Source organism: Pseudoliparis swirei, chromosome 22 (genome assembly GCF_029220125.1).
Source record: "Pseudoliparis swirei isolate HS2019 ecotype Mariana Trench chromosome 22, NWPU_hadal_v1, whole genome shotgun sequence".
NCBI classification, from domain to species: domain Eukaryota; kingdom Metazoa; phylum Chordata; class Actinopteri; order Perciformes; family Liparidae; genus Pseudoliparis; species Pseudoliparis swirei.
In genome coordinates, this window is record NC_079409.1 from 18140295 (window position 1) to 18164983 (window position 24689).

At 44.6% G+C, this 24689-nt stretch overlaps 1 protein-coding gene across 10 annotated transcripts in view; it reads left to right on the forward strand.

The window, feature by feature from the left end:
* The window catches only part of cobl (cordon-bleu WH2 repeat protein), a 60023-nt gene extending 35716 nt beyond the window's left edge, over positions 1-24307 (forward strand). For 7 of the 10 annotated variants that reach the window (XM_056443502.1, XM_056443507.1, XM_056443505.1 and 4 more), the window contains 11 exons: positions 9137-9743; positions 12770-12928; positions 16252-16555; positions 17631-17749; positions 18027-18203; positions 18290-19908; positions 20007-20240; positions 20437-20553; positions 21341-21649; positions 22029-22152; positions 22467-22555. In XM_056443502.1, the coding sequence (XP_056299477.1) occupies positions 9137-9743; positions 12770-12928; positions 16252-16555; positions 17631-17749; positions 18027-18203; positions 18290-19908; positions 20007-20240; positions 20437-20553; positions 21341-21649; positions 22029-22121 (3738 nt within the window). In that variant the 3' untranslated portion in view covers positions 22122-22152; positions 22467-22555. Of the gene's footprint in view, positions 1-9136; positions 9744-12769; positions 12929-16251; positions 16556-17630; positions 17750-18026; positions 18204-18289; positions 19909-20006; positions 20241-20436; positions 20554-21340; positions 21650-22028; positions 22153-22466 lie in introns of all 10 variants that reach the window. The other 3 variants (XM_056443504.1, XM_056443506.1, XM_056443511.1) reach the window with 2 other exon arrangements.
* Positions 24308-24689: the final 382 nt, after the last annotated feature.

A 24689-nucleotide genomic window follows, 5' to 3' on the forward strand; every position in this document is an offset into this window, starting at 1 on the left:
GGCAGCAGGGGAAGGCTTGTTTTTCACAGTCACCTAATTGCCTCCAACGGTAGCTAACTTTAATCTGCTATAATGCACAGCTCTGGTTTAATCAGCCAGACAAAACACAAGTTGCTACTGGAGCTGTGTTTGGTAATGAGTGTTCCTGTAATGGATTTTCCTTTTTTTGGTCGGTTTTTCTTCTTGGTTTTGTTATCCATCTGTCTTTTTTCTAACCCTTCTTTGTTGTTTTTACCCCTCAATATGAGCTTTTCTGCTGCTGCCTCTTGTTTTGTCTCTTATAACACTTGTCGACTGGCCACAGATTCACCCAATGAATTAACATTATCAATAAAGAAGGTCAGTTGTTTTTTATTGCTGCTAGTCCCTATTTTATTTGTGGTGAGAAAGCATGTGTTCCTGAGTCGCCACCAGAGGTTTGGAAGGACGGAAAGAAAGATGTATTCGCCACGTATTCTGCAGGAACACACTTTTTTTTTAAAACGATCATTTGGGAGCAGCCCTTCCTCTGTTCATCTCTTATTTTTTCTCTTTCATCCTGCACACACATGCTCTGGCTCTCGTAGGGCAATGTACATACATTGTTAAAAGGGCCTGAAACAATCAAGGAGAAAGAGGAGACACAGAACAGGGCCTTACATGACAGGCCGATAGAAGATATTGTGCTGGTTGTTTGTATATTAAACATTAGAGTAAAGTGCAAGATTAAAGTTGAATTATTTAATTCCGTAGAAGAAGCTTTTGGCACACAGCTCAGTAGTTAATGAAACAGTACTTATTTTATTTATATACAGTATATATATATATAATAAGGATGTATTGCTATTTTAGAGAGGTAACTCATCGATCTGTTAGGGATAATAATTCGAAAACATTTAGGGAAAAACCTTTATCAGCTTTTTGTTGCGTTGGTTTGATGGTTGAAAAATCATTTAGGTTATTTGTATTGGAAAAAATTACAAACATTAAAATGTAAATACTTGCTGCTGCCAAGTTATTATTCTATTCTGATTCCTCTAACCTAACTTTTAAACATCCACTGTATTTGGGTTAGTAGGACAAAGTAGACGACAATGGAACTGGGTCAGCCATATGTCTTCTTATCCTTAGCCAGCCACTTCTATGGCCCCCCTTTCACATACACACATTGTTAAGACATTTAACATCTTTCATCATACATCCCACACATGTTCATTATAACACAGACACACACGATACAATTAAACACTGTCTTTCTGTTGGGATGTTTTTGACATCTGTGCCCTCAGTGTTCAGCCGGTTCACACACGCAGATATGAATGTACATAACATGCACAAGCACCCACATATACAGTTTGACCCCCTCGCATACACACACACGCACGCCATTCCACATTAGTGCATCAATGTTGGCCTTAACAAAGCCCCTCACCCATCAAGAGTCCTTCGAAACAACTGATGAATGGTCACGCCACCAGGTTGAAGCCTCCATGTGTGAATCGGTTACAGGTACTGGAACCCAAAAGCACGACAAACACAGGAATGCAGGAGGAGGCAGTTTACTGTATGTTTCAGGCAGGGTCAAAACCAGGTAGTCAGTCCAACAGGGCAACAAATCCAAAAAAGGGGCAGGCAAAATCTTGAGTCGGGTTAACAGGCAAACAGGGTCGTAACAGGCAGGTCAGGAATAAACTCTATTAACGCTGGAAGGTTTGGCGGTGACACACAAGACGATCTAGCAGAGGACAAGTGGAAGTGAGGGAGCTAAATAGTGAGGGACTAATGAGGGGATGGGCTGCAGGTGAGAAGGGCGTGAGGACCAGGTGAAGGGAATGAGGGACAATCAGGTGAGGATGACGGGATCTGGAATGACAGGAGAGTTAATTAAACGTGTAAACAGGATGCATTTAACTAGGAAGGTGGGGAATTCGTGACAGAATCTCCCCTTCTAGGGACGGCCCTTGACGTCCCACTGGGCTGGTCCGGATGAGCACGGTGGAAGGCAGTGATCAGGGAGGGGTCCAGAATGTCACGAGTGGGGACCCATTGTCGTTCCTCCGGCCCATAGCCCTCCCAATCCACGAGGTATTGAAGTCTCCTACCCCGTCGCCGAGATTTGAGCAGGCGACGGACCGTGTAGATAGGATCCCCGTCGAGGAGCCGTGGGGGTCTGGGGGCGGGGTTAAGCGGGCTTTTCTCGACAGGTTTAACCCTGGAGACGTGGAAGGTGGGATGATCTCTCATGGCTGGTGGTAGACGCAGCCGGATGGCTGCAGGATTAATGACCCGCGACACCGGAAACGGGCCCACGAAACGAGGAGCTAGTTTCTTGGACTCCACTCTGAGGGGAAGGTCCCGTGTAGACAGCCAGATCCGTTGTCCTGGAGCATACTGAGGTGCAGGGAGGCGACGTCTGTTGGCAGACCGTTTGTAGCGCTCGGAAGTGCGCATCAGCGTGGAGCGGGCCTGCCTCCTAGTGCGTCGGCACCGCTGGATAAACGCCTGGACAGAAGGAACACTGGCCTCGAGTTCCTGCTCCGGGAAGAGTGGGGGCTGATATCCATGGGCACACTGGAAGGGTGAGAGCCCTGTGGCTGAGCTGGGAAGGGTGTTGTGGGCATACTCGACCCACAGAAGTTCCTTGGACCAGGATTGCGGGTTGCGGGAGGAGAGGCATCGTAATGCTGTCTCCATCTCCTGGTTCATGCGCTCCGCCTGTCCATTAGATTGCGGATGGAACCCAGACGACAAGCTGACTGTGGCCCCCAGTAGCCTGCAAAACTCGGCCCAAAAGCGAGAGGTGAATTGTGGGCCACGGTCGGAGACCACATCTATGGGCAGACCGTGGACACGAAACACCTCCTGTAACAGAATCTCGGCCATTTCCTTGGCGGTAGGCAATTTTGTCAGTTGGATAAGCCGGGCAGATTTGGAGAATCGATCGATGACTGTCAGAATAACTGTTACCACTGGAGGTGGGTAGGCCGGTTACGAAATCCAATGCAATATGGGACCATGGGCGATGCGGAAGTGGTAGAGGGTGGAGGAGACCAGAGGCAGCCTTGCGGGAGGTCTTGTGCCGAGCGCAGACTTGGCAAGCACCAACAAATCCCTTGGTGTCCTCCTCCATGGACGGCCACCAAAAGCGTTGCACATGTCTAGTGTGCGTCGGATCCCGGGATGGCAAGCAAGGCGAGAAGAGTGACCCCACTGGAGCACCTGCGGGCGGAGGTGAGCAGGAACAAACAACCGGTTAACCGGACAAGCACTGGGAGCAGGATGTTCGGCGTTGGAGCGTTTTACCCTGTACTCCACCTCCCAGGTTACTGCACCGACAACACACTCCGGAGGTAGGATACCTTCAGGATGAAGAGGGGAGCTCTCCGGCTGGAACTGACGGGACAAGGCGTCTGGTTTGAGGTTCTTGGAGCCTGGTCTGTAGGAGAGCAAAAACACAAAGCGATTGAAAAAAAGGGCCCATCTAGCTTACCGAGCGGTCAGTCGTTTGGCCGAGCGGTTATATTCCAGATTCTTGTGATCCGTCCAGACCACAAATGGCTGCTCCGCTCCCTCCAACCAGTGTCTCCACTCCAATGCCAGTTTGACCGCCAACAACTCCCGGTTCCCAATGTCGTAATTCCTCTCTGCAGGGGACAGCTTCCGGGAGAAGAAGGCACATGGATGAACCTTTTGGTCCTTAGCCGACCGCTGAGGAAGGACCGCTCCTACCCCCGTGTCAGAGGCGTCCACCTCCACAATAAACTGCCGGGCAGGATCTGGAAATATGAGGATGGGAGCAGAGGTAAAACGGGACTTTAACTCACTGAAAGCCGCTTCAGCCGCAGAGGACCACCGGAAGGGCACGAGTTGGGATGTGAGAAGTGAGGGGGGTAGCCACGGAACTGTAGTTACGGATGAACCGCCGGTAGAAGTTGGCAAAGCCAAGAAAGCGTTTAAGTTCCTTCCGAGTGACAGGCACAGGCCAGTCAGCGACTGCTCTCGTCTTGGCTGAGTCCATCCGAATATCACCAGCATTGATGACAAAGCCAAGGAATGATACCGTTGTGGTGTGGAACTCACACTTCTCTGCTTTTACGAAGAGGTGGTTCTTCAAAAGCCTTTGGAGGACTTGACGAACATGCACCACATGTTCCTGTGGAGACTTTGAAAAGACAAGAATGTCATCCAGATACACAAAAACACTAACATTGAGCAGGCCCCGGAGAACCTCATTGATCAACCCCTGGAAGACTGCAGGGGCATTGGTGAGGCCGAACGGCATAACTAAATACTCATAATGTCCACTAGGAGTATTAAAGGCAGTCTTCCATTCATCCCCCTCTCGAATTCTTACCAAATGGTAAGCGTTACGGAGATTGAGCTTGGAAAAAATGGTAGCACCTTGTAGCAGCTCAAATGCAGAGGAGATAAGGGGAAGAGGGTACCTGTTCTTCACCGTAATGTCATTGAGTCCTCTATAGTCTATGCACGGCCGCAGGGTCTTGTCCTTCTTACTGACAAAAAAAAAAACCAGCTCCCGCAGGAGACGAGGATGGTCTAATGAGACCCGCAGCCAGAGAGTCGTTGATATATCTCTCCATTGATTTAGTCTCCGGAGCAGATGGTGAAAACAGTCTACCCCTGGGAGGGGTTGTACCTGGAAGCAGGCCAATGGCACAGTCATATGGACGATGCGGCGGCAACGATGTGGCCCGGGTCTTGCTAAATACCCCCTTCAGATCAAGGTATTCCTTAGGAACCTGGGAGATATCTGTAGAGTCAGAGGGATCAACCCGACTAGGGCCCAATGATGAAACAGGTTTTAGGCAAACAGCATGGCAATGAGCACTCCATTGTAATATAGTTCCTGTAGCCCAGTCGATGTGTGGATTATGTCTCCTAAGCCATGGATAGCCCAAAATGACCGGCTGCTGTGGTGAATGGATGAGATGAAAGGCGAGTGTCTCACTGTGAGTACCTGACATGGTCATCGGCAGAGGAGTGGATTGATGAGTGACCCTGCAGAGGAGATGGCCGTCTAAAGCCGTGGCGCGGATGGGTTCCTCCAGGTCTATCCGCCCGATACCCAGCTGTGAAGCGAGTCATGTCCAGGAGGTTTGCATCTGCACCAGAGTCAATGAGAACTGAAACAGTGTGATAGTTCCCTGAACATAGCGGCTGAGCCTTAATCAAAGGTCGAGAGGGCGTTTTAAAGTTCACATTCCGACTCACCAGCGCCCTCTGTATTACTGGTGAGCCGACCAAAAAAAATCCCTCTCCGTTCTCGCAGACGACTGTCGATACGGATGGCCAGAGCGACCAACTCATCCAAACCAGCAGGAAGATCTCGAACCGCCAATTCGTCCTTGATGCGGCCCGAAAGGCCGTGGTAGAATGCGTCAAGAAGCGATTCATCGTTCCAGCTGCTGTCGGCTGCTTTGGTGCGGAACTCGATGGAATATTCCGACACGGGCCTCGCCCCCTGCTTCAGCTCTAATAACCCTCGAGCGGCCTCTCTTCCCGGTGTGACGTGATCGAAGACCTTCAGCAGTTCCTCAGAAAACCGCTGGACCGAAGAACAGCTTAACGATTGTCGTTGCCACTCAGCGGTCCCCCAGTCCCTGGCTCTGCCCGTGAGTAGAGAGACAATGTACGCGACCCGGGACCTCTCTGAGGAGAAGGCTGAAGCTCAAAGGCGAGAGAACACTGGACCAGGAATGGCCGACAGGAACCAGGAGCCCCCGAACAACGCTCCGGTGGAGGCAAGTGCGCCTCTGACCCGGACGCGGGGTGAGGCGGAGGTCTGGAAGAAGCAACAGCATCTGGACCCCGAGCCGCATCAGAGGGTTTCAGCAGATGATCACGGAGAGACTCCATGTTGCGCTCGTGGCGGATGTTCATGGACTCCATAGCTTCCGATATGTCGGCGAGCTGCTGCTCGTGTCGTTGCGTCGTGTCCGTCTGCATCATAGGTCCTGTCCCGAAAAGTGGGAAGTCGGCTGGGTTCATATCTTGGCCAGATTGTACTGTAAGGGTTACAGGTACTGGAACCCAAAAGCACGACAAACACAGGAATGCAGGAGGAGGCAGTTTACTGTATGTTTCAGGCAGGGTCAAAACCAGGTAGTCAGTCCAACAGGGCAACAAATCCAAAAAAGGGGCAGGCAAAATCTTGAGTCGGGTTAACAGGCAAACAGGGTCGTAACAGGCAGGTCAGGAATAAACTCTAATAACGCTGGAAGGTTTGGCGGTGACACACAAGACGATCTGGCAGAGGACAAGTGGAAGTGAGGGAGCTAAATAGTGAGGGACTAATGAGGGGATGGGCTGCAGGTGAGAAGGGTGTGAGGACCAGGTGAAGGGAATGAGGGACAATCAGGTGAGGATGACAGGATCTGGAATGACAGGAGAGTTAATTAAACGTGTAAACAGGATGCATTTAACTAGGAAGGTGGGGAATTCGTGACACCATGGGTGGCCCCATCCAATCAACATGCTTTTACACGGTGCCTCTCGAACCACAGTGGGCAATTTAATGGACACGCCAGACTATATGTGCTTTTGTGTTCGGGCGCATTTTCTTCAAAATATCCCATGTCCAATAATCCCTATTGTTTCTTGATCATTCTTTAATCTGAGCCCACACACAACCCAAACAAGAAGAGTTGGAGCAAAGAAAAACGTTAGTAGATAATAACTGCATATTCATGGTGTGCTCATTGATTGGTGTCGTGCACCATCCTGTCCGCTTAATTTGACCAACCATTTTTTTTTTAGGTCTTCTCTCCACTACATTTTAGTTCTGCTAAGGTATTAGTTAGCGTAATGAAGAAATGAACAACAGCATGTTTACTGCAGAGCGTTTCTCAGTCAGTAATAGACCCAAGCAGTCTTCAGTCCAAGATAAAAAACCTGCAGAGAACAGGAATGCTTTGAATCGCTGTCATCAAATTCTCTATTTCTCTCGTTAGTTGAGTACCGGTAGAACAAACTCAATCGCATCGGCATGGAAACAAAGATTATCAGATAGTAGCTGATGACGCCCATTCAGCCTTTGTTGATCATCAGAAGTATACGTGGACTCCTGGTGACTGGTTGATTGGGTTTCTTTTAGTATTTTAAGGTAAACGGTGAGGGAGGTCTTCATTTATTTGCATCCCTGTAGCTATATAATGCCACAGAAGATGACCCATGAATCTGGCTCCACGTGATGATGATGAAAAACCTCTCTCTGCCTCAATAAACTCTACTAAATGATTCATCTATTTCAAAACCAGTGGATAGGAATGGAAAGAGGTGTATCTCTGTGTCTCTGAAACTGCTGTTTCAGGACCTCATCCCTCACTTCCACACATTTGATTGATTTCACTTGACATTGTGTCTGCCCGTGATTTGATGCAACATGACTCGACTGTACTGAGAGCGTCAGGCCCTTACGGGGCTTTGCTCTGTCCTGACTTGTGATGCCATGACACAAGGTTAACTTGAGAGGGGAGCAGAAGTGGCCACATCCTGCCTCTTGCTTGAAGAAATGCATAAATACATGCTGTTGACTCGAACACTGAAAAGAGCATATTTTCAAAGAAAAAACATCAAAATTAGTAAACAACACATATTTATACATAATGATAATAAATAGACATTTTAATCTAATGTATTGTGCGACCTTGATGTGGTATAATGCAGTCTTGAGACTTCAGCCTGTAACAATCTCATGTACAGGCATGGGGCCAATAAGCACACGCTTAACCCTGCAACCCAGAACAACTCCCAAATCCATACACCCCGGTTGTGCCTGAGATATGAGGCATACTGCTCCTTCTCATGTGTGTGCACTTGTGAGTGTGTGTGCTCCTACAAACATAGAGAAAAGTGTTGTGTTTTGAAGCGCTCTTCCTTTCATCACATGTCTTGACTTCAGTCTTGTATTTCACACTGCAGGGAGCACACACATGAACATTCTCAAACACACACACACACACATATCTTCATAGGCAAGTCAGTCATCCATTTCAGCTTCAACTTTGGCCCACATCCACTGGTATGGCTACATTCATGTATGTATGTACGTGCCAGAGAGGGAGAGAAGCGGGAGACCAAGGAAGTGAAAGACAACCAGTTGGGGGGCCATTTAGATTCCCATACCATGTCATGCAGGGAGTTCATTGAGTTCACATGTGTGAACCCATGTTCCTGCAGAAAGGATAGGTGGCCTGATCTCTCCCATGTCCTGCTGCAATGATGCAACTCTTCACACAGCTCTGAGCACGTTCTCCGTTGAGTGAAGAAAGGTTCAACTCAGCTGCAGTTATTGGGATTTCTTAGAACACAAGAAATCTTTGCTGTTGGAACCTGTCTGGAGCACTTTAATAGTGATTCTTAGACAACTGACTGGCAAGTGTGAATGGTCTCATCACCCCATAAAAAACATAAAGCAGTTTGTTCATGATTCATAGTTTTATCCGATCTGCACCTTTTTATTTCTCCATGTCTACTTCCTGCTCTGTCCTACTCTCCTGCAAGCCTCTATCTAAAAGAAATCCTCCACGACCATTTTTTTCTTCACAATCATTTTGAAAAACAGAAAGCCGTCTCAATGTTTTGGAACACCCATTGGCAGCCAAATGCCACTTGTCATTTTGGTCCCCCCCCCCTCATCATTGACTTCTTACCTCAGTAACTCAAGTTGTATCTTGCCATTATACGTGTTTGAACTGAGTTGACTTAGTGGTGGATAACGAGAATAGGAAAAGAACAGTTTCTCAATGTTATTTTTTTCCATGTTTGAACACAAATTGCATCATTGAATGAGCTGTCACTTCACCCCTGAAGAGAATAGTGATTCAGTATTACGAGTAATTCAGCGAGACATTGGACGTCTGAATAATGGTTAATGACCCCGTTGATATATATATATATTGATGTTTCAATATTTACTACATTACCTGTGTCACTGTCAGATGTTTTATATCTTGTTGTAGGATAATTTAAAAGGAATCTTGGCACTCTGAAGGATTTTAAGACTCGGAAGACTGCCAGAACTCCACTTGATATAATTACTCAGTAGTAACCTCAACTTCAGTTCTGGTAGACAAGGTGCTCAGAGAAATTAACTTTCTACTGTCTCAATACTTTTCTTTCCTTTATTTACCACCAGATGGGCCTCGGCTCAGAAAGCCAGCAGAGGAAAAGAAAGGCCCCGGCCCCTCCTCCCACCCCTGCTTCCATCTCCTCAGACCCCGACGACACTTCAACCTCTGCCGCTTCCACCACTGATTACCCCACTACTGAAACACCGACCTCGGGCTTCCATAACAAGGCTGTTCAGTCAAACACTGTCTCTGCTACCACCGTTGTAACGCAAGCAGTAAAACCAGTCCCCTTGACGACAACAGTAAACCCGCCACCTGAGTGCGCCGCCAGCCCGACCCCCAGTTCCCCGACCTCCAGTTCCCCGACACCAAGCAGCAGCACCACTGAGAGCCTGGCTGTCCAAGATTCCAGCTCTGAACTCAGCCACAGCCTCGACGACTCTGACGCTGACCTCGACCAGGCTGCTCCTTGCAGCACCCTAAGCAGCAGCACAGCGAGCGGGTCTGTGCGGGTCCGGTCCACTGTGAACAGATCCAGCCACAGGGTGGAGGAGTCGGAAAAGGCCAGCAGCACAGCTGCCAAATTAAGTCCAGTAGCAACCACATCCGAGACCGTGTTGGCCCTAAACCTGAAACTGGATGAGGTTGAGAACAACAGGCACAGCGCAATGGGTAAATATCTTTAACATGTCATAACAGACATTCCAAAACTAGCACCTGACACATAGTTTCGAAGAAATTAACCTGGCTGTTGATTACAGTGATGCCACACAGCTCCTCTGTATGTTAAAAAAGCAAAACTGAAGTTGTCTGTAAAAGTTGTTGTTTTTACAGAGAAAGTGACTGGTTGTATCATTGCTGCAACGTCTGAAACTCTAGCTGTCAAAAAGTGACGTACATAACCTGGGGAAAGAGACTGTGTGTGTGTGTGCGTCATGTTTGAGGGAAAGGGACTAGTGGAGCTGGTTTTCATCACAGCCTGTGAGACAATGCAGTCCTTGTCTCTTGCCTGTGCTTATCAATCCTCACGTTCTTCTTATCTTATCTTTCTCTCTTTTTTCAACCTCTCTCTCGTTCTCAATCCCCTCTTTATTTTGTTCTCTCTCCTATGCAGCCACTCAAACAAACCTTCAAAGCTGGCATATGCACAGACCATCATATATTAAAACAAGATCTACTTGTACTATAGCTGGCCTCGTGTTGATATTTCTAGAACCCTGATCTTTATCTGTAGCGGGGTAAAGAAGAGCTGTCATGTCTGACTGGGGCAGAGATGAGAGAGTAGTAGACTTCAGAAAAGGGGATGAGGAAGGTGAGGGCACCAGAATGGAGTTCAGCGAAAGGAGCATGGGAAGGTTTTGACAGTGCAGCGAGGTAGAAACAAACGGACTAGAGTGGTTTACGGAGAGGAGATGATGGACAGGCAGATGAAAGCAAGAGAAAAGCTGAGGTCATCGCATTTGTCAGGATACATCAGATATCGTGAGGATCATTAATAGATCTAGAGATCTGGCTTCTCTCTTTTTTTTGCTCTTCTCCTGACCCTTTTCTTCGACTCTACCGGTCTTACTCATTTCCCTTGACAGTGTGAGAGAAAGTACTCATTCCGCAGACCTCAACCTCAACTTTTCACATGCAGTAACTAAATTACAAATACATAGATGCAGTCTGACAACTGCACTTTGTGATACATAACGGTACGTATTTGGCAGTGATACAAGGGTTGGTGCACACATTGGGGCTAGAAGAGCTACACCCTGCACGTACAGTGTGTCGGGTGTAGCTCTCGTGATTGTAAGAGCTGAGATAGACAGGTACACAGTTAATTTATTAGGTTTCAGTTGATCTTTCAATTATATCGGTTTGATTTAGTTTTTTATTTCTGTAGATTTCATTTTGCCTTTCTTTTTAGCCGTACAATGTTAAACTGTAAACTGTATGGCATTTGCTTTATGATAACAATGATCTCTGATTTTAATTAAACAAAGAGGGCGCTTCACACTATTAAACTAAAAGTATTGCTTTAATAAAGAAATGCTCTTTGGTATTTCATACTATTGCTAGTTTTTAGTGCTGGCTTGTAGTCCCTGTTAATATTTAATTGTATTTACTTTAGCTCTTCAAACTCTCTTGTAGCGTAGCGCTTTAAATCGCTTTAAATCTTCTGTAGGATTTGCTAATATTCTTTTCACTACAGCTTCAGCTTGATGCAATAAAATAAATTGGGTAAATGTATGGTTCCTCTCTGAATCAGCATAACCTCCACTGGTTGATATTTAAAATGTAATATAGTACTTGTGTTTTTCAGACTTTGTCCAAATTAATCATGCGATTGTTTAGTGGAGCACCAAAAGCGTCACTGCAGTGTGTGCTTATTTAAGTTTTTATTTATGAGAAACATGTCATCACAAAACAATGATATGCAGGAGAGAAAAAATACAGTGAAAATGGTTAGCTCCGGGTAATTTTTAGGGTTAAATGAATAGGAACAGAGGATTCAATTGCTTGTTGCTTCTCATCTCAGCCTGCATGCAGGTAAAGCAGCAAAGACATGGCACGCTGATGGATCACTTATCAGAACATTAAGGTTGCTATATTTCAACAATGCTGTTTTACAGTAATTGTGCTTTTTCCCGCCAAAACCCAATATGTCTATATCTATATTGACTAAGTTCCATTCATCAGTCCACACTTCTGTTTGCTTTGTGTATCATAGTCTGCATATATTACACAACCATATACAAGTCCTTTAATTTCCTTTTTTACTGCTTTTTGTCTACATTCGCAGCAACATTGCTTTTAAAATCAAATAGTACCTAGTAATCACATAGAGAGGAAATATTGGGCTGTGGGAGTGTTGTTAAATGCTAAAACAAAATCAAGTATTTACCCCTTCAGTAATAATCACATGTGACATTTCAATATCCACATACAGCTACTTCTATCACTGATTGCCATTGCCTTGAGCTACTCTGACTACAGGAGCTTTTGGATTTTTGCATCTACACAAACCTTGGCACCGAGTCAAAGCAACTGGCAGTTACGCCAGATAAAGCTTAACTGACAGGTTTTGAAATGCATAAATTCTAAATGTCGTATTGACTCTGATTGCTCGTGGCTTTCGTTTGCAACGAAGAAATTAAACAGTTCCGCTCCTGGCAACACATTTATTGTTGTTCAAGTTTGTACAGGATTTAGCTGAACTGAAAGGTAGCTCCAAACCTGTTGTCACTTCTCCTGAAACTTCAGCTGATAATCGCCAGGCCTTTGTTGCCAGGGCTCGGCCCTCCATTACGGGCAGTAGTCAAGTTAATTCCATGAAATGTGAAATTCCACAGAAGCAATGGTAAAACATTACACATGAATGTACTGTTAACACAAGAGGAGCTTAAGGCCCATTTAACAGTGATAACCCTTCTGCAGACAAAAGAAAGGAGTTCTCAATCAAAGGATGAGGTAACCACTGTTTGAATAACAAAGCAGTCCCTCAAGAAGCGAAGCACAAATTCACAGCAGCCAAGACATTGGCAGAATACATCTAAAAATTACAAAGATATTGATGTTTACATAATGTTTTCTATGCTACTTTCAGTTCAAAAAGACGTTTGCATGTAAGATGTTTGTGCCACATTCCTCTTTTTTTTTCTACCAACATGACCACCAGTGCCTGCCCTGCCTGCATGCTGTTTCTCCCACAGGAGCCGCTGATCTCCCAGTGCCACCCAAACCTCGTCGCTCCACGGCGCAGGAAGCACCGAAGCTCGTCCTACCCCCTACTCTGTCCTCCCCTCCCATTGAGCCCGCAGAAAGCAACACCCCGCAGAGTCTCGTGGAGGCAGAGGAAGCAGCTCCCCAGTGTAGGTCCCCGATGGACAGCCTCTCCCTTTCCTTTTAGTCCTGGTCTTTCTTTTATTTTCTAGAAGCTGCTTTTCTGGTTCCTTAACTTCTATTTCATTTGACGAAATCAGAACTGGTGTTTAAAAAAAAAAAAAAATCCTTCACTTTTGTGTGTGTGTGTGTGTGTGTGTGTGTGTGTGTGTGTGTGTGTGTGTGTGTGTGTGTGTGTGTGTGTGTGTGTGTGTGTGTGTGTGTGTGTGTGTGTGTGTGTGTGTGTGTGTGTGTGTGTGTGTGTGTGTGTGTGTGTGTGTGTGTGTGTGTGTGTGTGTGTGTGTGTGTGTGTGTGTGTGTGTGTGTGTGTGTGTGTGTGTGTGTGTGTGTGTGTCACTTGTTCGGCACGGGCAGCTGGATTGTTAAGTGATACTGGGTCCATTTGAGGTCGAGGCTCTTCATATCTATAAATGTAACCCTGTTATATCTTCTGGGTCCAAAAGGTCAGGGCTGGGGTCAACACCAATCAACTTGAGTGCCTCTTTTGTTGCATCTATACAGTACATGAGAGTATATTAGATGCATAATGGAAGACGCTGTTGAGTGATGCCGAACTTAACGTACGCCTCCTTATGATTTTGTATGTGTTCTTCTTTGCATGAGCTGGCTAAATGGCCAGAATACTGTTGCTTTGCTGCCATCAGATTCTTTCTTCATGATTAGGTTCTGCTCTGGATGCTGTCTTCATCATCATTCCCGCCGAATGCATTGTTAGAGTTCTGTCCATCTCAATTCACACCTGTTCTTTTCTTTACTCCCCCCCCCCCCCCCCCTGCTTTACAGTGTACTGCTGTGGGCCTGTACGTCTGCGCTCCAAACACTCCTGAAGTCTCTTTCTGGCTTGACCCTCTCATCATCTGACTATCCAATCAGTTCCCTTTTCCTTCTTCTTGTTTCCGCTGGACCTCCTTCAGATGTTCACCAACCTCCTCTTCCCACGTAATCGATTGTGTCTCCTGTACTCTTCTGTAAATGTTGTCACGGTCTTGTTGTCACCGTCATTTGAACCGTCCACATTTCTTTTACTTCACAAAGCCATCATGCAGTCACCTAAACAGCTTCGGCCCTTGTGAGGGTTTGAATTTGCTTCTGTTGAGGACACAAAATGCAGCAAGTGAGAGCAAGCAGTGCTCTCTAATTTCACTCATTAAACAACACTCTGGTTTTTTTACACAAATGTATGTATATACCGCTGGTGGTTTTGTATTTCGACTTGATTCGCAGGTTGGTATTGATTATACATGAGCTCAGAGCTGAGTTCAAAGTGGACATGCAGAATGTGGTCAGAAGACGATATGGCAGATGGGCTAAACCCCGAATGTATCAGTTACACTGTGATTGATGAGTGACGGGCTCAGATGAGGCTGAGGCAAGGCCATACGATATCTATCAGCCAATATTTTGGTAATGTGATATGTGCAGATCAATAGTTGGACGGCGTATGTTTCTCTTATTCTACGTGTTGTTGTGGCTTAGTTTAGAAATGGTACACCTGAGTGCGTGCTGCTTTTGGCAACATTATGGAAAGGATAATCTATCAATGACATGTTGCTTTTAGATAGTCCATTTTAAAGATAAGTGTAAGGGATGAAATACTTTTTCCCATGGAGAATTAACAACAGTCTTTTTAGAAAAGAGAATGACATTACACATTGATTTGCTTATAGTGGCAAGAGAGCTTCACGGTTTTTCTAAAACTATCCTCCCTTTGTGACATCCACAAAACAAACAAACCCCCAACAAATTATTTGTTTGGGGTCCAGAGAAAAATTATGACATTTAAGTGGATCTTTGGCTGAAACGCTACAAGACACTTGGCTTGAAGGGAAGACTGCATCATCCTAACTATGCGTGTTAAATTTTATAACTCTATATTATTAGATAGCCTTCATGTTAAAAAAATGCTCTAGTTCTTTTTTTAACCACATGACTTCTGTTACCATACAAATGCAAATATTGTGGTGTCACAGATCCTCATCCGTTTATGTTTGTCCAATGCAAGTTCTAAGCGATCGAGTTACGGTACAGATGGTTGTGTGTACTCGTTGAGCCTGTAGAGTTGTGATAATAAACACACATTTATCTGTAAAGGCAAACTCTGTTGTGGAAACAACTGAATATTATGTTTGAATGCCATTTTTCAATTAAACAGTTGAAGACTGGATCAAGATTCAAGGACTTTGGTTTGGGATCGTGCACGGATTGCCCTGGTTTAATTTCGACAAGTAACGAGTCACAATATTGATTTGCCTGGGACACTTTGTTTGGCTTTAACTGAAGTGTGTGTGCCTCCGGTCATATCCAGTCCAAAGAACTGCGTGTGCATGTTTACTTGTTTGTTGTAATATACGTGCGTAAATACATGAGAGCGTGTGCGTGTGTTTGTGCGCATGAGCTGATTGTGGCTGTAGCTGGCATGACTAAGCTGTTGCTGGGAAGGAGCTGGGAGGACAGCCCTGTGAGTCATCACCACATCTCCTGGAACTGACTGTTCCCTCCACACCATTAGGACCAGGCCCAAAACCGACAGGCCTAGAATACACACACACACACACACATAAGAAGATCTATTGGACCACAATGCATGCACACACTCACAGACACCCGGTATTACAAACAAGTTTACTAACTCATTTTCAAGAATCCTGTGTTGTGTTCCCAGTGCTGGCTGGGCTGCTGAAAACCGTATGAATGGTACATTGATTTTTATTCTCTTGGCGTAGAGTTCAATGAGATCAGTCACCGACTAAATAAGTTCCCCAAATTCTGCCAGGCCGAGCATGACTGTATTAAAGAGATGAGAGTGTATGAAGCAATACTATCTCTCACTGGAACCTGTCCTCCCGCCCAGCTTTAAATCTGTTTCATCAAGCCTCAGGTGGTTGTGCTTTGGGCTTGTGTTTGTATACTTGGCCTGTGTGTATGTGTGTGTGTGGTGTCAAAGTGGATGTTAAAACTAACGTGAATACTTCCTCTGTTTTCTTCTATCTCCTGCACTTCTTGCTCGCTCTGCATCCCGTGCTTCTTTTCAAACACATTATGTTGTGCTGGTTCTTTTGGTGTTTTTCTCCAGGTATGAAACATCTTTAAGGTTTGTGGTTTGGAAAGAAACTTAAATGAGGCCTTAAAGTTGTATTTCTAAGTTCATGCATAACCCAATGCAAGCCAATTCATTCCTGAGGTTTCACCACACACAAACTTAGGCCATAGAAAACCCTTTGAATTGGATGTTGAAGTTGCACTGATGAACATGGGCACTGATAACAGCCAATGTATCTCTATCCTCTCCCAGCTTGGCTCCACTCGATGCGAAGCTCCACAGCCAGTTGCCGGAAACCAGAAAGCGAAACACCCGAGGTGGAGACCATGTCTCTGGGCAGCAGCAGCAGTAGCAGCAGCCTGCCCGACCAGGGTTACGCTGCCTCTGAGGGCATGGTAGAGTGCGAGGACTCGGCCATGGTCAACACCCAACCCACATCCCCAGATGGGAATTTGACTCTGGATGAAAGAAGCGGAGGGGAGAGACTGTTGGGACCAGAGCGAGGCAATTCCAGTGACAGCGACGAGGGATGTGCCACCTGGGGATCGGGACACAGGTAGAGAAGAAGTCATGCAAATCACAGAAAGAATCACAGTGAAAGTAGGGGTTAGCAAGAGGGAGGGAGGAAAGTAGAATGATGTTGACAAGCACATCATTTAAATCTGTATTTATCCAATTTGGGATATTTGGCCATCGAGCTAATGGAAGGTGTCATTTTAAGGCATTTTAAGATTGTTTCAATCCGTCCCATTGCTTTGATTGAAGTCCATTTCAATAAATCCTAGTTCACTGGAAGGATTTAACTTTACATTTGTCAGTCACCTTGCTGTTGATCTGAGCCTTCCTCACCACCAATTACTAATACACGCAAAACATTTTATTATTATACTGTATTTGCTGATCAAGTTTAGTTTTGCAACCTGTATTTTTATCTGAAGTTAACCATCCCTGTTGTTGGAATTCCTGCGACAGTTTTTAACTGTGCCAGCAGTCATAAACCCCGCCATGTGTTATATTTGAGTTGTAGTCAAAGCTGGCACCCTGAACCGTAAGGGCTGGGCTTTCAAAGTTATGGTTTTAGGCCCTTATTCAAAGGCATTTGTGGAAAATGAATGCTGCCCCAGATCACTTTTCACCTTCTAGTAGTTGTGAAATGTGAATGGTAACATGCTCGGACCAGGGATCCTGGATCGACTTCTCAGAGAAACTTTGTGAATCTGGGGTCTGGCTGGCTCCTCAGTATTCCAGAAAAGCTCTTTTACCCTGTTTTCTCAGAATCGTTGAGGAAAAGAGGACCATTCCAAGTCTCTTGTATTTGGTTTGGCCTTCTTGTTGCAATTTGTTATAGCTAATGTGCCAGTAAGACATGACACTGCTCTGTTGAACCCTTGAAGAGAGTGAAGGAAGTTCAAACGGTGGTAATTATATCTTTACAGCTCCAAGTTTCTAAGCCAACAAGCTCTAATAAAATGAAATTCATCTAGTACAAAAAGCTCACACGTTTATATACATGTTTTCTTTCTCCTACTATTGAACTGTATCAAAAAAGCAGTTCATAACAGCTGGTTTGGTGGTGGTGTGTTGTGTATATGTGCAGACATGTGACACGTGATTTGATCTACCATCCTCAGACACAATGACATCAGCCCACAGGCAGAGTCAGGCAAGTTAAAAGACGGCTATGAAGATAACCAAGAGCTCACAGCCCAGCTCCATCGGACTTTAGCTGATTTTGAAGCAGACTTTGCAGGTGAGGGTCAATGGCAAAGGCCACAGTCCACGCCTAATCTTAAACTGGTGTCCTGGCAGTACATCCCTGGACACCATTGGAGTTGATATGTACTGTGGTTCAGTAAAGGATTAAAGGACCATCTTAACAACTCTACATATCATATACATGCAGTTTGACATAATTGGACTTAGTTTAGTGTCCCCTAAATAGCCATGGTAACATTCTGTAAAATCAAACGATGTCCAAAGTACAAAGGTATTATGTATTAACTCCTTGACCTGTTCTGCTTTTCCAGATCACGTTGATATAGTGTCATCGAAGGATACCCCCTATACCATGTCAATAGATAGCAATGAGGTGCCTTTGTCTGTCGTGGACATGTATGTGCCAGTCACAGCCATAGATGAAGTACTGGAGGACTATGAACGTCCCAGTGTGTCACTCACCAGGATTGAGCCAGCTGGCAGAAAGGGTACGGTGAAAAATATGCCTGCGTCCAATAAGACATTAGTGCTTTTGATCCCGTTGTTTGACCTTTTCTTCCCCATCTTGTCACAGGTACAAGGTTTTGTCACCAGTCCAGTGCGGAGCCACAGAACCAAAACAACAATGCGTGTACAGCTGCTGACAGTAATAAAAGCAGCAGTGCAAATACTAAGTGGCCGTCTCAACCCGAACAGCAGAGGAAGACACTGGAGAATAAATCTATAGCTGATAAAAAAGAAAAAAAGATGCTGGGAACAAAAATGAAAGAGACGAGAGCCACTGAGACCAACAGTGTGAGAGAGCATAAAACAACATCAGTAGTGAAACCCAATGTTGACCTTCGGAAACACAGCAAGGGTGCTGAGATAAAACCTGATCCTGTGAAAAGTAACGCTCAGTCTTTTCAAGAGAGGAAACCCGTTCTTCCACCAACCAGTCACAGATCAGTGTCTGCGGAGAGAGATGAAGAGATGCACACAGCTTACCAAAACAACTCCAGCCCAAATACCACTCATGGGAAAATCACTCGTAACGTCACATCACACTTCGGTATGAAAACATTCACAGTGGTTCCTCCCAAAGCTGCTGTCATGCATGCTGCTACGGGGGAGCCAGCTGTCAAATTAACTGTTGGTGCCATTAAGATTGACAATCAAGGAAACATAGTGAAAAGGGGTATCTCACAGAACAAAGTTGCTGGTTCATTAGAGTCTGGAATTAATTCCAGTGAGGGGTATCCTCTTCTTGGAAAAGCCAAAGCTTTCTGGAGCTCAAATGAGAGACAAGAAAGTGGTGTGCCCCACAGCAAAAATCTCATTGATAAGGCGCAAGAGAGCACAGATGGCCTGAAAAGTACTCCCGCTGCAATCTCAGTGACAACTTTGAAAAGCAGTTACTCTGAAGAGCTAAAAATGACAAACAATTCCTTCTATAAACATGAAGAGAGAGCCCAGCCTAAAGAGATAGTCAAAGAAGGATTTACGGAGCCATTGAGAGCCGTCAAAGTTGCAAAAGAAGAGCGGGAAGAGATGGAGAGCAAAATCTCAGTGTCCAAAAATGTTCAACAGCCAAGTAATATGCCTGCCCTTCCCCCTCCTTTACTTCCAGACCTAAGAAGAGACCTGTCCTTTCTCAAACCATCCAGACGTACTTCAAGCCAATACGTGGCGTCTGCCATCACTAAATACACCCCAAAGCACCAAATACAGCCCTCAGCTAAACCCATCTTTATTCCTAACGTACTTGACTCCTCTGCGTCTTTGACGTCACAGACAATCGGTTTCCAGAGATCAGGTCGCTACATGAAAGTGAATCCACACCAATCTTCCCAGTCGTCTTTGTCAGATAATAAGGAGAATGACTTGGCTTCTAAATCCAACCCGCCTGATCCTAAGTGGTCTACGAGCTACCCACAGCATGTTTCAGATAGCCAGAGCAGACCGGACAGTGGAGGATTTGGAAGTCGTATTGGGTCCACTAAAGGAAGCAGCAATACGCTGGAAACGGAAACAGCCGTGACTAAGCACATTCAGTCTGGTGGCCCCACACAAAAAAACATGATCGGCAGTAATGACAGCGAAAATGTTAGACAATTTCGTCTCAGAAGCCTCAGCCCTGCACAAAGTAGACCTCCACACACATCTGCCAAACCACCCACAGTTCCCGAGACTGTATCCAAAAGCCTGACAAGTGTGAGTAAAACCTGTATTAGGACATGTACAAAAAAAAAAGGTTTAAAATGATCACTGTAAATTCTGATGTACTTAATACTTATCTTCTTCATATTCAGACCACGAGAAACATGACCAAGGCAGCCACCCATCTAACACCTGAGGCAAATCCACAACCTCATGTCACAGTGTCAGCCAAAGGTGTGACCCATGGGCCGATGCCAGTAACTTTGTTTGGACCAGTTCATAAGTTCAGACCAGTGATCTCTAGATCTGTTGAGAAAGACACGTCTCTCCACAGCAGCCTGATGGACGCAATCCAGACAGGCGGAGGCAGAGACAGGCTCAAGAGGGTGAGATAAACTTAGCACAGTATAGGGGTGGATGGATGGATGTATTGATGATAACGAGAGTGCCACTATAATGGCCACTGGAAGAAAACTATGAGGTATCATTTACCAATCTGCCAGTAATGGAAACGCACTGTATTCTTAACAAGACATGAGAGGTAATGGTGCATTGATTTTTTTCTATTTATTTCATTATTAGATAACCGCTTCTGGTCTTAGCAGCATGAAGAAAGCCTCTTATGGCGAGGAGGAGAATGAGCGGTCTGCTCTTCTGGTTGCCATCAGAGCCCAAAGCAGCTCCGGAAGGCTGAGGAAGGTAAAATACTCATTATTTATACACAGCTGATAATCTGCCTACATGCTAGTGGTATATATAGTATTGCTGCGCTTTAAAGAGAACAAACTTGAAGAACGTTACTCATCGTGACTCCCCGTGACTCCCCGTGACTCCCCGTGACTCCCCGTGACTCCCCGTGACTCCCCGTGACTCCCCGTGACTCATCGTGACTCCCCGTTACTCATCGTACTCCCCGTTACGCCTTGTTACTTCGTGTTACTCATCATCGTACTCCCCGAAACTCACCTTGACTGTCTGTGTTGCTCACTTGTTAGCAGCTCACAGAACCAATGCGTGAACCAAGCAAAACAAGCATGAGTGTCTATTTCCATCTGTCGGTGTGGACTGTAAGCTGTGGTTTGCTGTCATGTAAGAATCCATGTAGAATGGAAGGAGCCGAAATCATGCCGCTGGAGCAGAAACATCTGCGTTTCAATTCTGAAGGTTTCTCACCAGAAGTGGAATCTCTGGAATGCTGACCCAAAAATGTATCCCGAAGAAGAAAGTGAATAAATGAAGAAAACTGGATAACTATGTGCAATGGAGTGACTGAAATAAACAACAAAACTCAAACTATGGATTTGAAACGCATCAAATGCAGAAAGAGTAGAACAGAAAATGATTTTCTTTGAGTACAAAGTATATCCGTATATATGTCAGAGGTTGACGTGAGATGCCCAGGCTGTGCGTGAGAGTTCAAATGTCGGCTGCTGTCTATGTTTGTGTGTTTGGAGTTACCATCGTCTCATCTCTTTGTGTCCAACAGACCAAATCTGAGGCAGCTGATGAGCTTGTGAAGTCCAGGAAGATGACCTCTGAGATGCAGGCAGCTGCAGGCCCTCCCCCTTCTTCTCACTCTCCTCCCTCTTTCACCGGAACTTCTCCTCCTGTCTTTACCCCACCACCACCACCACCACCCATTATTGCACCTCCACCTCCTCCCCCTGCCTTGCCCCAGGGTAAGCCTTGCACTGTGGTACATCCAGGTGCCAACACCCCCACGAACCCTGCCTTGGCCAGGGATGCTATGCTGGAGGCCATTCGCTCTGGATCTACTGCTGAGAGGCTCAGAAAGGTACGAATACTGAAAAATGCACCATCTATTTAAGCTGCTTCATGAAAGTGCAATGATGAGGGCATAGTGTTACACCTCACAATTAAAATTACATTAGAGGCTACTGGCTTCTAAATCTGTATCTGTCTCATTAATTATGTCTGCAGAAGAGGGAATAACATGCAACAAAGTGTTTTAAAAGAGAGTTTAAATCCAGCATTAGCACAGCAGGTGATGAATATGTTAACGATGGGATTAGAGGATGGAGAAGAAATATGACGCGCATGTAAAAAGACCAGAGATGGAACAGAGAGGCAACAAAGCAACAGATGATCTGAACCAGTGTCTTCTTTTTTCTCACATCTTTGGACTGGTTTCTTACGTCTCGCCTCGTTGGAAGACATCGCTGGCAGAACAAAGCTGTCCTGGCAATGAGTCGCAGATTGAAACACGTCCACAGATTCCTCTGCCAAGCAATACTGTGGCACTGTGAATATTTCCATGGAGATAAAGTTCAATGTCAGGTCAGCAGTTGAGTGCAAAATGAGTGTTGACAGAAAACTTTTCATTCATCATTTGAATCAGACAGGAAAAATAGCAAAGAATGAATAGAGTGTTAGGGGGAGAAAAATTTGGAAAATAATCAGAAGTTTAGACCATGCCGCTCAGATTTGTTTTGGCAAAACATTCACTGATACAATGTTCTTTTTTTTATTCAGTGAGACGCCATAAAGCCACTGAACCTGATGTGTTCTTTCCAGCCTGTCGTGATCTATTACCCCTGTCATTACCAAAGTGGGGAATTACAAACATGACATGTTGTGTCTCCTCTCACTAGGTTGCTGTGCCCGCAAATACCATCCAAGTGAATGGCAGACTGGGAACAATCCAAGTAACCTCCTCAACGCTCCCTCAGCCGTAGCAGGGGTAGCTGACATGAGGAGCACATTTATTATCATCATCATCATCAATTCATTTCACTTTGTTTACTTTCTTTTTTGTTATTGTGCTACATTTGGCAAACTAGATTGAGTCCCTTTTTTTTTTTGTGAATGCTATTTCAACATTTTGGGATACTTTACATTACATGATGCGTGACACAAAATATGATAAATAATATAAGAATAAAGAATAATTTTGTACATGTCATCTAGGTGAACTATATTATTTAAAACGGGCGTGACCACTCTTACTACCGGTCTGGGCCCTATGTTTAAACTAATGCTCAAAGAATTTAGCATAAAGGTGTTTAAAAGTATTGATTTAAACACTTGTTACTCTCCACAAACAGCTGTCTGATAAAGATGTTACTGGTGAAAGGTTAGCAGATAATTCCACTCATTTTTTCAGATCTCTGTTTGCTTCTAACGATAGCTTTGAAAAAAAGTTGATTTCCATCTTTATAACATAATCGCTGTTCATAAATCTTGCCATCTGTACTTGAATTCAGTAGTTTTAACTGGAACATTGTACAAACTGTATGCCAATGAAAGCAAACATAATGGTTTTTGCTACTTTCAGATCAATTTTTTATTTGTTTAAAAAAAAATTCTGATCCGTTTTTATTTTTTATTTTTACCACAGTTAAGTTATGGATGCCTGATACTGTTGCTCAGTCAGTGTTATGTATATTGTTTTTGCTGTAAAAAAAAGTTCTATAGGGGGTGCAATAATTTTGATCTGAAGATTTTCCAGATTTAAACTACTTAATATTTGTTGAAATAATTAAAGTAACTGAACACTTAAGTACACTTAGATAGATTAACCATGTTTGATTTATTGTACAAAATTGTATTTGATCCAGATCTTCTCCACAATGCCAACTTCTAAAGTTCTTGGCTCTGAGGAGAAGTAATGCCTGACTAGTGCCTTTGAGCTCAATATACTCCTGTTCTACTTCTAACCTCTGTGCTGCTGTTTAGCATCTAAAGACATTGTTATACTTGGCAGAAACGTATACTTGTACTGTAGCGATACGACTGGCGTGCCTTTGATGTAACTCGATGTGCTAGAGAAATTAAGATGAACCTTGCCTTTCTGTGATATTTCTACATTATTGAAGCACTGTTATTGATGTTTAGCAATTGTGAATAATAATAATATGTAATGGTATGTAATACAAACCACCAGTCTAAGGAAAGCAGTAGTTTACGTTATGTTAGGCTTTGTTTTTGCATTCCACTGTGCTCTGTCGGGGAGGTAATAGTGATCGAGGGAGAGTGGACCACAGACATTATATCACTGTGGATGAAGGATATTCATCTTATCTGTAGAATGAATAAAAAATGAGAGCATCCTTATTCAGGTGTACATGCTTGCTGCTGTGGATTGTGAGATCAGTGAAGGGAGTTCAATAGATTAATGTTAATTCATGCTCAGTTTTAAAGCTAAAAAATACTTTTACTATTTTATTTTCCTACTATAAGAGCTTTTTCTGTCGTTTTTTTTCTCTAACTAGAAGGGACTATTTCCTCGACACGCAAATAGCCTTCAGCACGTCGTAGTGTTGTATATTTTGTACACTTAAGACACATTTTGGCTGTGGAATATTTGATTACATCTTTTGATAGAGAGCCATTTCACTGGTAATAGTGTGAACCTTTTTATAAGCTTTTGCGTTTTAAGTGCACATTTTTGTCGACCTTAATTTTTTGATTTAATAAACAATTTTGCAATCAAGTGAAGGCTGACGTTTCTGTATTTTAGCTCAGTTTAAAAATAATTAGCATTTTATTCCCCCTCTCAAGTAACAGTTGGACACACGTTTGATCAGACAGATGCTAGTATGAACCTAGCTTTACTCTGATCTCTCTGTGCCATTCCCAGCACTGCAGATGCAGACTGCGGTCATCCTGCTGTCCTTTATGAATTATATCGCAACCTCTCTCTCTCCACTGTTGACACACCACAGAAGAGCTACTCTTCCAGGCAGCAGCTCAGTACCCTGACTCATCACTATGTGGTCACAGTAAATGACTCGGAGAACTTCAACCAAACCGGCCTTCCCGAAAAAACAAGTCATAGTGCCCCGTTCACCTTCCCCCTCCAGAAGCTACTGAAT